General features: G+C 40.3%; 1 protein-coding gene across 3 annotated transcripts in view; it reads left to right on the top strand.

Annotated features, from left to right (window-relative positions):
* The window catches only part of LOC122071804, an 86,256-nt gene that overhangs the window by 27,609 nt on the left and 44,044 nt on the right, over positions 1-14,603 (top strand). For all 3 annotated transcript variants that reach the window (XM_042636217.1, XM_042636216.1, XM_042636215.1), the window contains exons 4-5: positions 5,966-6,122; positions 6,217-6,295. In XM_042636217.1, coding sequence (XP_042492151.1) covers positions 5,966-6,122; positions 6,217-6,295 — 236 coding nt within the window. The remainder of the gene's footprint in view (positions 1-5,965; positions 6,123-6,216; positions 6,296-14,603) is intronic.

The following is a 14,603-nucleotide window of genomic DNA, read 5'->3' as shown; positions in this document are numbered from 1 at the left end:
TATAGAGGGATTGATTGAAAACAAAGAAATTGGTTTCCTGCCACCACAGCTGGAGTGGATTGGTCAAAAATAAATTTTGTAGCCTGAAAAACAGGAGTTAACAACAGCCCTATCCCCCGGCCCAAACATGATCCGAAAACCGCCGAAAACCTTGTTTCTACGCTCATCAGGGATCAAGCTTGTCGAGAAAGTTTTCATTGTCTGGCTAGCCCTAGATCTTAATCTTTTGACTTGGTTGTGACAAACCCCTTTGAGGTAGAGTGATAGGATGAAACTTCTGAACACCTGAATCAAGTCCAAGGAAATGAGCCCTCTTTAGGAGGTAGTGTATATACTTTTGGACCCATTTGTAAAGGAAGACTCCCAAGATGATTGGTGAAAAGCTCTCTTTTGTGTGCCCGCTTAAAGCGTCTTTCTTTGGTCTCTACCTATGAATTGGGGAAGTTTATCTGCAAAGGCCTACCTGACCTAGGAAAAGTCCATCCAAAAGGAGAATACATGACTGAAGCGAAAAAGTATAAGCTGGATCCAGCAAGAGTATCTGAGGACATAGTAAGAAACCAAGTGAAATAGCTAGGTCATTCAAAGGAGCAGCTGAAAAAGCCCTTTCTAGGGCAATGCCTTAGGAAGGAAAACCAGAATCAAGAGAGGACCTTTCAATAGACTCCGATAGAAAGAGCATCGGCTTGGTGGGCTCAGAAAGAGATGGTCAGCAGATCTGCCTCATTGAGAGTAGTAATGTTCTGGGGTCTCGTCCTAAGATGAGATTTACCCCTCCACCACTTGATGTAGATTACTGAGAAATGATATTAGCAGAAAAGAATTGGCTATTGAGTAGGCACTCGCAGCAGCAAGATAGGTTGTCTTTGCTCTGACCCTGTGTCATGTCTTAAGGGAAGGATCCCTGGGGTACCATAATTAGCTAACTTAGCCCAACTAGAGCAGTATATCCTTCCGCAGTGCATATTCCCAATCTTATTGTTTTCTCGATACTGATTCAGATTCACAAGGCGATAAAAACGCATATAGGTTCCTGCGCGTAACCTTTCGAAAGGCTCGTAGTCAGTCTTCGTTCATGATGAGACTCTGGCAAAAGAACATGTCGATGGTTTTCTTTTTAGCTATACATTTTTCCGTAAAATCATGACTTTCAGGCCCTTGATGTGCCGGATACTTGGTGTGTAAAGTTCTCAATTTCCTAGTTGCAAAACGTCCTTATAAGTGACACGTTCAGCTGGAGTAAGGAACCAAGTACGAATGCTTTCAGTAGTTCTCCTAGGTCAGAAAGGGGAGGTGGGCGGTATAAGAGAAGCAGCAAGGTGCAAGAGCAACTACTTCTCCCTCGTATAGGTCAACAGTCCTCCTCATCTATCCTCCTGTTTGGTTGTGGTTTTGATGGATAAGGATGATTGGCTTGCTCATGTCTTCTACTCCCTCTTTAGCGGTTAGCGTGAACCTCAAAATTGTGGTTGGGAGATGCAGACTTAAAGCTAACATCAAAATAGATGGAATTCCAATTCTTATCAAAGGATTAGGAGTTGGAGGTCAATCTGCAGAGATTGCGCTTCATCCGAATATGATTGGTTGCAACACCAAAGGCGAGCTTGGTTGTAGTATCACAAACAGATTTCCCAGCAAACGTCATATCCATTCAAATCCATTCTCTCTCAAAGGGGGATTCTTCTATTACTTGGCCAACATTTGCTAATAACTCTTTGCCAAACTGAAGAGGAGAAGGGGCAAGAGAAAAGGCAATCAACATCTTCAATACCATTCCAGCTATTAATTTTCCTAAAGGCTGTTAACATCTGTTTTTTTTCTTGCTTGTTTTCTTTCCCCCCTTGATTTCTTCCTTCTCCTTCTTGGTTTGGGGGTCGGGCTGTGTAATGTGTAGTGAAGCTTTCTGGTAAGATAGTTCTGGGGTGGGTTTGTAGTTTATGGCAGTTGCCTTTGTATTTTCTTCTTCCTTTGGGTTCATTTTCTTTTGCAGCCTGGTAGCCTTCTTTGTCCCCTCCTAATAAATTCCGTTGTTTGCTGTTAGAAAGAAAAATAGAAGGGACAGCAACTTTGCAAACATCAGGACATATACAGCAATTTTTGTGGTAATCTAAGAAGACCTATTAGTGGAAACTGAGTTGATGGAGCGCTGCCTCAATTAATCTTTGGAGACTGAGAATTGTGTTAGAAAGAAAGAATTACATATGGGTTGTTGTTCCAGGGTTGATTTTTCACTAGATGCCAATACACTATGAAACTGATTGCTACCCTCCAAGCTTGAAGCTTTGGTAAACTTAACTCCAACAGTAAGGTGAGCAATGGTTCTTTTGAAACAACTAGGCAACCAGCAAAGTAGGCAGTCGTGAATGACAGTGAACAGTTATTTTTCCCTGGTCACTACCCTCCAAGCTTGAAGCTTTGGTAATGTTAATTCCAACAGTAAGGGAGCAATGGTTCTTACAAAACAACTAGACAACCGGCAAAGGAGGCAGTCGTGAATGACAGCGAACAGTTATATTACCTCAGCACCTGTGAAGGTGGCTACTGAAAATAGAAGGATGATGATCCTAGGCACTTTACCACAGCTTCTTCAGCATAACCTAGCTCCGTCAAAATGTTGTATCTGTATTGGTGGCTATTTATGGGATGAGGCTCGGAGCCGGAGAAGTGCATCAGAGTATACCATTAAAGGACTTTGCCACTGTGGATTTTCCTTAGTTGATGTGTAGAAAATATTGAAAATGTACTTTCCCTTGCCTGGCAAACAGTCTGGTCTCATTGTTGGCTTGTTGCTAGGGAGAGTTGTCACTTGTAAGATTCATTGCTCCCTTTATTTTTATTTTTTTAGGGGGTTGTTAAGAACTATTTTTCACTTCCATGGAAATTAAACTAGCCGAAGTCATGGCATGCTGGATGTTATGCATCTGTGCTAATGCACAAGGATGCTCTATAAGAGCTACACCGGGAAAACCGAACAGATGCTGGTTCACTTCACCTGGAACTTCTTGAGGTGCGAGACCAGCAGGAGGGCTGGTGGTGGTCAGTGAGGAGTAGAAGGGCTGGTAGTAAGGTGCGAGACCAGCAAAGGGGCTGGCAGTGAACAAGGAGAGGCCGACAGTGATCAGGGAGGCCAGGAGGTGGCTGGTGGTGGCACTACAGCAAAGTGGGGAGGTGGCTTGCAGTGATGTGTTGTGGTGAAAGGCCATAGGGCCAGGCAGTCAGTGGAGTTAGGTGGTGGTCAGCGTGGTCAGGTGTGGCATGAGATACATGAAAGAATGTTCAGTCTACCATGTCTTGCAGGAGGCGGGAGGCCGAAGCCCTGGTGGTGGAGCGTTTGATCCCACTGGTGGTGGATTGCAAAAAAAATACCCAGTGTTTTTGGGCTCTCAGACCAAGTTGAAATTTGAGAATGAGAGTGTGATTTGGCTTGCCTAGAATGACAGTGGCCGTTCTTATTTATAGAGTGGATTTGGGATTACAACCTATTACAAATAAAGAAAGCTAGATTAGGATGAGTGACATGAGTCATAGTCCTTATCCCGGTATGCAACAAATCTAGATAATCTAGTTGTAACCCTTGTCCTTAACGATACTGCAGTCTGAAAATGGGGTTCTCTTCAAGTTTTGGTCATTTTTTTGATCCGAACATAATTTTCATCTTTTCAGGTCTGAATTGTTCTTTTAATGTTGAACCTCTTTTCATTTCTGTTATTTGTTCATTTGACCAGAACAAAAATCAGGTCCAAACATACTCCTTATACAACTCAACTAAGTAAAACTTTTCCTATTGGGATGCAACTGCACCATAAACCCTTGTCTGTCCATGTTGGAAATTCTGATAATTTTCGTGCTAAATTTCAGTACTGAGTTGACTTCTTTATTCTAGTCCTTAGTCAGTTCCTATTGCTTTCTTCCCCTCATGATTGTAATTTTGTGTAAGCACTTTTCCTGCAGCCTAGAATGGGACCTTTTGATTCTGTGCCTGCATTAGATAGTTTGTTCTTCGCAGGAGATTCGGACCATATCTTTATTGTGGCTTTTCACTGAATTCAGTTCCTCTATATCCTCTGTTGATGGGACTGGACCAGTCTTTAATGCCTCAAACATGGGTTGGCTGAAGAAATAATTAATCATAAAATACACAGATTGGAACACATCTAGGGATTTATAAAGCAATTTTCCCGGCCCTTGTTCTGATGTCTACTCACCCCAAAGAAGTAAAGCAGTATCATTCCTTTATCAAAGTGGAGGTTCTGTTTTGCGTAATGCTCTAGCCCCTTGTCGCTTACCTCAGTTTTTGTATCTGAAAAGCACCCTCAAGTGATCTTAATAATGCCACCGTATCTCTCTTTCTGCTTTCTCTACTTGTAGTGAGAAATATTGTTAATGACAATCCTGAAGCCTGAAGGAGATGGAATTTGTCTGTTTGGCTTTACGGAGAGCTTCCCTTGAGCAACATTTTTTTGCTGTTGAGAAGAATATAGGATGCATGGAATGATAGAAGATTGAGCAATATATGGACTTGGTTTTTCCAGGCAGACATAACCATGGTATTAAAGTTCTTATGTTTAGTAAACCCACCCCCACCACCCACCCCCCAAAAAAAAAAAAAAAAAAAAAAAATTCTTATGTTTCTCTACCTTGAACATAGAGACAATATCAAGAAAATATTCAATATCTTGAAATTCTTTTGTAGCTTCAGCTCACCTCCATGAGGTCATGTGCAGTGAGATTCAATCTTTGCTACCTTTGTTCCTCTCCTTCTAAACACTCCAAGAGATGGCATAAAGTAAGAGACGCCAGAAAAAAAAAGGCTTTAGGTTCAAGATCCATAATAGCCCACCTGGTGAAGATCCTTTCAAGCTTCGAAGTGGAGACCAAATCAATTCCTGGAATACCTACAATATTTCCTTATAAATTCAACAAAATGTCACTGTAAAAAAGAGAGATTCTGTAGCATAAAGCATCTACTAGCCAATTGAAAACCTCTAACTAGAGAATGTAAAAAAGTCAAAGCTTTGTTGAAACCTTGACTCTGGAGAAACCACATACTTGTACCTTTTTATCCCTTGGGTGGGGCTGTGGTTTGGAATTTTTATGGGCGACGGCATAGCTTTATAGATTTAGTTATTACTGACATCTTTGAGCTTTCCCTACTATAATTTATTGAGGTGATGGTGTAGCCATTGTTTTAAAACCCGACCTAAGCACTGAACCAATGCCCCTAGATTGGTTTCATGGGTCAACTTGAGTTCAAAAGCAAGCACATGTTTTCATGCTGTTATGTACAACTAATTTATGGCTAATATGCTAAGTCTGTAGTTAGGTCAAGAACTCACTAAAAAATTATTTCGCATTCATTGTGATTTAATTACCTATAAAAGAGTTTGACTTTCAAAATTTAAACCACTATATCTGCAATTTATCTAAAATTTCAAAAGCCTTGAACAATATGACTCCATCAGAATGGAGCTAATTAATATGAATGAAGGAGCTAATTAATTCTCAACAGTCAATGGTTAATTGGTAGCCAACTAATTAAGAAGTCAAAATTACATTTCATTCTCAAAATTAAGATTCCAAATCAAAGTCGTTGGCATTCATCTTACTTGGACCAAACAGCTCAATCATCCAGCTTGACTGGTGGTTTCATGTGGCCCCCTGATATGTTTAGCTCAATTATAAAATCCTCCTGAAGTGGTAACCAGTCAATGGCCCACGAGGCTCAACTCTCTCTTCTGGGTCCAGGTTTGGAAAACTGGGTCTCACAGTTGCATGTCCACTAGATAGTATGCTTTCCTCTTCTGTTCTCCTCTTTCTGAGATTTCTTTTAAATGTCTTCCAGGGAGTTATCTATGTTCTTACTTCTGATATATGATAGGGTTTCTGTAAGCAGTTAATGTGCTCGAGGCAATCGCTGAGATAGTTTCTTGACAATTGATCAGGTGATATGTGAATATATTTGCAGTTATGACCTACGTGCCACAAGATTTTCGAGGTACAATAATTAGACAGCAGAGAGAACGTTCAGAGAGGAATAAGCAAGTTGAGGTTGATGCACTGGTTAATTCCGGTGGAAGTATACGTGATCGATATGCTCTGCTATGGAAACAACAAATGGAAAGGTGAGGTTTCATGGTTCCCATTTACTAATGATGAAGCAGTCTTGAATGGGTCTACAAATGAAACTTTTAATTGTTAACGGTAGTTCTTTTGCAGGCGAAGACAATTAGCCCAGCTTGGTTCTGCCACTGGTATTTACAAGACGCTGGTTAAGTACTTGGTTGGAGTACCACAGGTATGCTCTTTGGCAACTTTTTTGGGCTTCCCTTTTTTCACATTTCCTACGTCCCTTGCCTCTATTGTCTGATGACATATCAATGTTCAGTAATATTGCCACATTTCAGTTTTGCAGGTCTCTTTTGTTTTGTTATTTGCAAAACTGTGCGATTCTTATGTACACACTTGCTTCCTACATGCTATCTTTCAACTTGCTCTAATTGAGTATTGTTTTAGTTGAATTATCAGTGATTTATAAGCAGAAACTTTCAGAGGTTTAATTTGCTTATAGTGAATTTTTTTTCCTGCACTTTCGAAATGAAAGGGAAAAGATCTTATCTTGTGGATATCTTACTAATGCTGGAAAGATTGAAAGATCTAATAGTCACAGTTAATAGGCCTAAAGAAAGTTTTCATTTTTATATCTTTTTTATGAGTAAAATTATCCTGCCTTATCTAACATGAGGATAAGCAGAAAAGTTCTCAAATTAAAAAGAAGGAAATCTGAGCAGGGTTTCAATTCAGGGATTTAAGAAATTAAGCCGAGTCTTCAGAATTGAGTGAAATTTGTGGGTTGGGAGGTTCCAAAACCTAAGAGATAGGTGATTTGTATTCACTTTCTAAGTAATGCAGCTATGGTGGTAGACTCTGGATTGTTTTCATTAGGTTGGTTATATAGAGGAATAATCTGCCTATGATATAAGGTTCTTAGGTAGTTGGCTTGGAGGGAGTAGATAAAACTTGAAGGTTAGGCTTTAGGAATAGAAGTGTGCAGGCGTGGAAGTTTAAGCGACACTTTACTACTTTAGGTGAGATTCAACATTCATAATAGTTTCACAGCAGGAAAATTTTGAGCAGAGTAGTCTAGTTATTTGTTGACCATGTGATGTAGATCAAAGCATGAAGAAGGAAGGACCAGAATATTAAAAAAAAAAGAGGTACTGTTCACAAGCTCTGTGAGATATCATCCTCTATGTCACCTTCTTTATTTATGATAGACCCCAGATATCTAAAACAATCACTTTGAGGAGTCTGTATCTTCTTAATTTTCACCATTTCATCATCCATCGTGGATGAGTTGGAGAGATGCATCCGGAGTCTTATGTGATCGGCGTATCCCTCTAAAGCTCAAGGGAAAATTCTATCGAACTGTTGTGTGTCCAACTATGATGTATGGGGTGGAATGTTGGGCAGCCAAGAAGGGTCATATTGAGAAACTATGTGTGTCTGAGATGAGGATTGTTAAGATGGATGTGTGGTAAAACTAGGAAGGATAAAGTAAGGAATTTGCATATTAGAGCTGTGTTGGGAGTTACCCCGATCAACGACAAACTCCGAGAAAGTCATTTGAGGTGGTATGCCCATGTTCAAAGGAGACTTGAGGATGCCCCAATAAGGAAGAGTGATTGGATTCAAATTGAAGGAGCCAAAAGAGCTAAGGACAGGCCTAAAATGAAAATAGAAGAAGTTGTGAGGAATGGCATGCATAGCCTCGCTCTTGTCTCAAGACCTTGGATGGAGTGATGCAGTTGGGCGTTTGGCTTGAGATAACCTTTGATTTGATTCATTTTTCTTTCCTTTTTAGAGTTAGAATTAGTATGGCAGATTTTTATTTGAAGAGATTTTATTTCCATCTTAGTTTAGATGCAATATTTGTTCCAGTTTCAATTAGGAAAGTAGGTTTATTTTCAGTCTTTAAATAGTGCTATTGTACCCAACAGAGGACCGGATTGGATGAAACTGAAATTAGATTTTTGGATGAAATTATGGCTTCCGTGGGCTGCTTATTTCTTGTTTTCCTTCTCTGAATTTCTCTCTCTGAACTCTTCTCTTCTTTCCTTCTTATCTTCTTTTTTTCTCTGATATTTTCCCTCTTCGTTTGCTAATTACTTCCCAAACCTGAGAATACCCTTTTTTGGGCGGTAGTTACAGCCCCTCTTGAAGCTGCTCGAACCCCCTCTCCTTTGATCTGTTTGGGCTGAGATTTGGGTCAAAGGGTGTTACCTTGAAGGCGACTCAAACCCTATAATATTAACCCCAAAGCTTGGATCTACTGTGAGGAATCGACTCGAAACCAGATCTGGTTCTGCAACTTGCGTCAGACTTGACTGCAGCAGCGTAGTTGATGTTTCAGCTCCTCCACTTGAAGATTGGAGACTTAGATTCACCACGGTTGGGGAAAACGACCTTGTTCCCGGATTTTTGTGAGGGTTGGAACCTTGGACATGCGGCTGGATCGATTTCTGGGTTACCCTAGTTCTGTTTATCGTGAGGAAGAAGAAGCTAAGTCTTTCTTTTTTTACACTTAAACCCTTATTGCTGATTATTTACTTTTGGACCCCTGTTATCTGATATTTTTATAAATAACCTTCATTCTGGAATTTTATTTCTGTTTAACCCCACTACTATCTTTATTTCCAGAATTGATCCTTCTCTTTGGTTTAATTCCTATTAAGTCCTTAGTCCATTATTTCTCTCTAAAAGCTCCTAAATTGTATCATAAATTACAATATTGCCCCCCAACCATTAGCTTGAGATATTTTATCAATCTTGTGGGCCCTAAGCAATCCGATTTCAGTCTTTGGAATCCGGATCCGCTTCAAGTGGTATCAGAGCAAATTTTCCTGCAATTTTGCTAACCATGACAGGTCACATCACCAATGCTGAGTTACACAAATTGTATCGTGAGTTAGCTGAGAACCAATAGAATACTGATGCTAGGCTTGAGAGGACTGAAGCCAAGTTTATGGAAGAAATGACTGCCTTTATGAAGAGGTCTGACAAGCGAGCTGAAGAAGGCTCTTTTACATTACCTTCTCAGCTCAACACTTTACGGATCGAAGATACATCTCAGAGGTAGCAACTTGATCTAGTTGTCCCCCAGGATGTTACCCGATAATTTTCTGACAGAGATTATAGCATCAAGTTGAGGTTCCAAAGTTCAGTGGTGAAAAGGGACCTGAAGAATTTATAGACTAGCTTACGAAAGTGGAGAGGATTTTTGTATATAAGTCTCTTTCAGATGTGAAGAAGTGTGAACTCATCCTCACCAAGTTTATTGGGTATGCATGTTCATGGTGGGATGATGTACTGCATGCAAGATTTGTCAGAAGACTTGGACCCGTTACCAATTGGGAGGTCATGAAGCAGATCCTGACTGAAAAATTTGGTCCTCTTAATTATGAAAGGTAATGTTCCATAAATTACTTAACTTGCAATAAGGAAACAAAGATGTGGATTCTTACACCCTCGAATTCCACAAACTGTCTTCAAGGTGTCGACTTCAGGAAACAGACCAGCAACGGGTGATGTGATATATTAGTGGGCTAAGTACTGAGATTCGACTTGAGTTGGCTAACACTGTTTCAAGTCTGTTGATGTGATAGCGGCTTATGCCAAGATAGCTGAAGAGAAGCCCATTTATGGGAAGAGTATATTCAAGACTTCTTCAGTTTATAGACCTCCACCACGAGTGGAGGAAAAGAAGCTTGAAACTCGCGGAGTTGAAGAAAAAAAGACAGAGTTCGTGAAGGACAGTGATGGGGTGAAGAACATCAGATGCCATAGTTATGGCGAGAAGGGTCACTACTCTTACAAGTGTCCCAATATGACTCGCTCTGTGAATGTAGTAGAGAAGCAACCGACAGAAAATTGAAGATGAGTCTGCTTTATATCCTTATCCCCTCGAGGAAGATGATATGTTCGACTATGGTGATGAGGATGTAGAAGCTCATTCAGTTAGTCTTTCATCCTTTTCAAACAGACTAGATGACGAGGCTCCTCTCTTCAGACAGAAGGGTACTCTCCTGCACGGCTCCGACTGTACTGATGTTCATGCAGTTGTTGATACTAGGGCAGAAGCAAATTTTATATCTATTGAATTTGTTCGAGCACAACCTTCCAGAAAAGCAGCTTTTCAAGAAGATTCACGTGTGAGGTTTTGGACCCACAGCTGGAGAGGAGGCCACTGTAGTTGTTCGAGTACACTTACAGTTTGGGCCGTTACAGTACCATGTCACCTGTTTGGTCACCCCATTGGCGCACTGCGACATCCTTCTAGGGTGACCTTGGCAGTGACATGCTGGTATTCTCTATAATGGTGCACGAAACACCATCAAGGTGAAGTAAGGAGGTCGTATGTATTTAATGAGGCTACACGCATTGTCAGACATGCCACGTCGTCGATTGACTCCTGCTCTAGTGACACATCAACCTACTCTCCCCCCTCGTGGAGTTGTGTTTCCATTATTTGCTTCGAGATACATGCCACCTCATCGACGAGCGAATTTCAAGGGTATCTTGGAAGCATCACCTAACTCGACGGAGTCGAGTTCTTTTAAGACCGGGAGAGCTGATGCAGTTGGGCGTTGGGCTTGAGATAGCCTTTGGTTTGATTCCTTTTTCTTTCATTTTTAGAGTTAGAATTACTATGGTAGATTTTTATTTGAAGAGATTTTATTTCCATCTAGTTTAGATGCAACATTTGTTCCAATTTCAATTAGGAAAATAGGTTTATTTTCAGTTTTTAAATAGTGCTATTGTACCCAACAGAGGACAGGATTGAATGAAACTGAAATTAGATTTTTGGATGAAATTATGGCTGCCGTGGGCTGCTTATTTCTTGTTTTCCTTCTCTGAATTTCTCTCTCTGAACTCTTCTCTTCTTTCCTTCTTATCTTCTTTTTTTCACTGATATTTTCCCTCTTCGTTTGCTAATTACTTCCCAAACCTGAGAATACCCTTTTTTGGGCGGTAGTTACAGCCCCTCTTGAAGCTGCTCGAACCCCCTCTCCTTTGATCTGTTTGGGCTGAGATTTGGGTCAAAGGGTGTTACCTTGAAGGCGACTCAAACCCTATAATATTAACCCCAAAGCTTGGATCTGCTGCGAGGAATCGACTCGAAACCAGATCTGGTTCTGCAACTTGCGTCAGACTTGACTGCAGCAGCGTAGTTGACGTTTCAGCTCCTCCATTTGAAGATTGGAGGCTTGGATTCGCCACAGTTGGGGAAAACGACCTTGTTCCCAGATTTTTGTGAGGGTTGGAACCTTGGACATGCGGCTGGATTGATTTTTGGGTTACCCTAGTTCTGTTTATCATGAGGAAGAAGAAGCTAAGTAAGTCTTTCTTTTTTTACACTTAAACCCTTATTGCTGCTTATTTACTTTTAGACCCCTGTTATCTGATATTTTCATAAATAACCTTCATTCTGGAATTTTATTTCTGTTTAACCCCACTACTATCTTTATTTCCAGAATTGATCATTTTCTTTGGTTTAATTCCTGTTTAGTCCATTATTTCTCTCTAAAAGCTCCTAAATTGTTCCAGAAATTACAATATTTCCCCCCAACCATTAGATTGAGATATTTTATCATTCTTGTGGGCCCTAAGCGATCCGATTTAAGTCTTTAGAATCCGGATCCGCATCATGGAGGGCAAGGATCCATTAGCTGAACCCATTTAGCTGAGATTTTCCTAACCGCTGGGCTGTGTTTCTTTCCTCTTATTCCCATCTCTCTTCTTACCTCTCATCTTTCCATCTCTCCCTTCCCCCTCTTCTATTTGGACTTTTTAACTTTGATCTGTATGGATCCATATAGCCGACCCTATTAAGTTGGGATAAGGCTGAGTTTGTTGTTGTTGTTGTTTTTGTTTTTATTTAAGTTGTTCATGGTCAAGAGATAGTTTCCTTTTTTCAGTTTGCTTATATTTTTCTACTTTCTTATGAGGCAAGTAATTCATGCCTATATAATGTAATACACTTGTAGAGAGTCCCACACGATGGAGTCAAAAAACCAAAAAGCTTTGGTGTGAATGCTGTGAGAGGTAGTGGTTGTAAGATGTAGTGGCGGTGAGAAGCCGTGGGTGAGAGATCTGAGCCTGAGAGAGACTACTCTATCCCCCTTCCCTACCCCTCCTTATCTTTTCTTCTCTGTTTTCTATTGTATTCTCAGTTTCTATTTTATTCTTTTGAGGTTTTTTTTTTTTTTTGGGTGGATAAAAAAATTATTTCCGTAGCAAGGAAAAGAAAAGGGGGGGGGGGATATACTAGGCCAAGTTTCTGTCCACAAGATTTTTTTTGTTGGGGTGGGGGGTGGGATTGCATTGACATCTGAATCTGATGCCATTTGAGTTCTAAGATGGGGAAGTTGTCAGATTCATGGCCATGCTTTTCTACTAGATCCTTAGTCGCCATTGTATTTCTAACAATCAAGGAAAACAGGCTTTTGGTAACTAGTAAGTGGATCAGATTTTATGGTAGTCCTGTTCATGGATGGTTATGTTGCTTATTGGGGGCTATCGGTAGTGTTTGTGGGATCTTTATTAGTTCTGAATTCTGATCCCAGATTGGCAAGAGCTGGGACTGCATGGATGGAAGGGAAGCAAACTGTGGATGACAGATTATGTTTAACCTGACCAATGTTTGGTTGCTGTGGATGATATTTGTGTGGGTCTCTCTCAATGGGCTTATCTGCATATGTATGACCAAAATCATTCAGGGGTGCTGCTGATCTTGGAAATGGGATCTCTCACAGCCCAGATCTGTCCATAACAGAAATGAATGGGATTCTGGTCCAGCAGCTTCTTTGGAGGGTGCAGTGACAGTTACTGCTCTTTTTACTGTCAAAAGTTGACTGACAGACTTCTGCAGCTATTGTTGTCACTTTTCACTACGAATCAGGGAACACATTGATTCTCTTGTCAGTTGTCGCTCTAATAAAGGAGATCAGCGGAGGAGGAAGAGAAAATATCATTGAAAATTATGGTTCATGGGGAGTTTGATCAGTATCACATACCTCTGACTTGGTAAGTTTGAAGAAAAGTTCAAGATTTTTGAAGCAGTTCAGTTGATTTCACATACCCCCTACTTGTGAGTTTAATTAAGTTGGATTGAATAAGTATTTGTGAGAAACTTGACTCAGGCAGAGTCATGGCACAGCTTAAGCCTGGATATGTTTCCGGCCAAGGTTCGAAATCTCATTTCTTTTCGAACCACCGAAATACCGAAATATCAGCGAGATCTTGGCGAGTTACATGTTTTTTTTTTTGGAATTCGGTTGCCTTTTTCGGTGGTCAAACGGCCATATTAAGACCTGAAACTTGGTGGGGAGTTTGTTTTAAGGTTAATAAATTGCACCCTTGTTTGGCAGCAATCGTCGAACTGATCTGAGATTTTATAAAAAATTGTTAGAACAAGATATAATATGATAGTAAAACAAGTAAATAATGTATCCAAGCCATGATCAAAACATACCTCAACATTAATTAACTAATATTTAGAGTACTAGAGTAATATAGTGTGCAACCCTCAAGTCCCAACTAAAGTCCTCCACTCCTGTCTTACATTGAAATCTCAAAGTCCCAAAAAGCATTTTTGTAACTATTAAAAAAAAAAAAAGGTTTTGGGGAAAGTGGTTTACCTTTCCAAGGCTTGGAAATGTGTAGATCTTCAACTTGGAGTGACCTACAATGGAGTAGATGTGATGATGTGGCAAACAACTTGGCAATGCACTGATTTTGTGGAGTTACAGTCGAGTTGGGTCGAGACAGATGAGTTTCGACTCCTCATGAAATGATGTATAAATAGCATGTGGTTGTAACATTTCGGCGAGATACCAAAATGTTACACGAAATTTCGGCAAGATACCGAAATTTCAACCGCCTGTTTCGTCTTGGTAAAAAAAGTCCAAAATTTCCGAGATATTGGCGATATCTCGGCGAGAATTCAAACCATGTTTCTGGCTTTCTGCAACTCATGACCAGGTTTTGAACAAAATTGTAATCATAATCCAAGTCAAAACCTTGCCCAACCATGATTTTGTGGAAACTTTGTTGGAAATAACTGTTGCTGTTTCTATTGCATAACCCCAAAAGGTTCTAGATATGTCTATATAATTCATTATCGACCTTAACATATCCAACAGTTTTTTAGTTTCTTTCTGCTGGTCCCTTTTTCTGTGGAAATCTAGTAGCCATATGTTGAGTACAAGCCCCATTCACTTTCGAGTAATAAAGGATCAGACTTATATTCTCTTCTTTTATCTGATTGCAGCACCGTAGTTGCTTGGGTGTGTGGTTCCTAGATTGGCAGACAAGAATCAAATTCCTGGTCTGCACAGAAAAATTTATAGGGCTGTTGTATGATCGGCTATGATATATGGGGCCGAATGCTGAGCAATTAAGAAGTGTCATGGCCATGTTCAATGGAGACCTTGGGATGCTCCAATAAGGAGAAGTCAGAAGTGATTTGATTCAGATTGAAGGAACTAGAAAAGCTAGGGGCAGGCCTAAAATGACCAAAGGAGATGTAGTGAGGAAAGACATAG

This window comes from Macadamia integrifolia, unplaced genomic scaffold (assembly GCF_013358625.1).
Source record: "Macadamia integrifolia cultivar HAES 741 unplaced genomic scaffold, SCU_Mint_v3 scaffold_9A, whole genome shotgun sequence".
NCBI classification, from domain to species: Eukaryota; Viridiplantae; Streptophyta; class Magnoliopsida; order Proteales; family Proteaceae; genus Macadamia; species Macadamia integrifolia.
The sequence above is the reverse complement of the archived record's forward strand: the minus strand, read 5'-3'. Positions and strand labels throughout refer to the sequence as shown.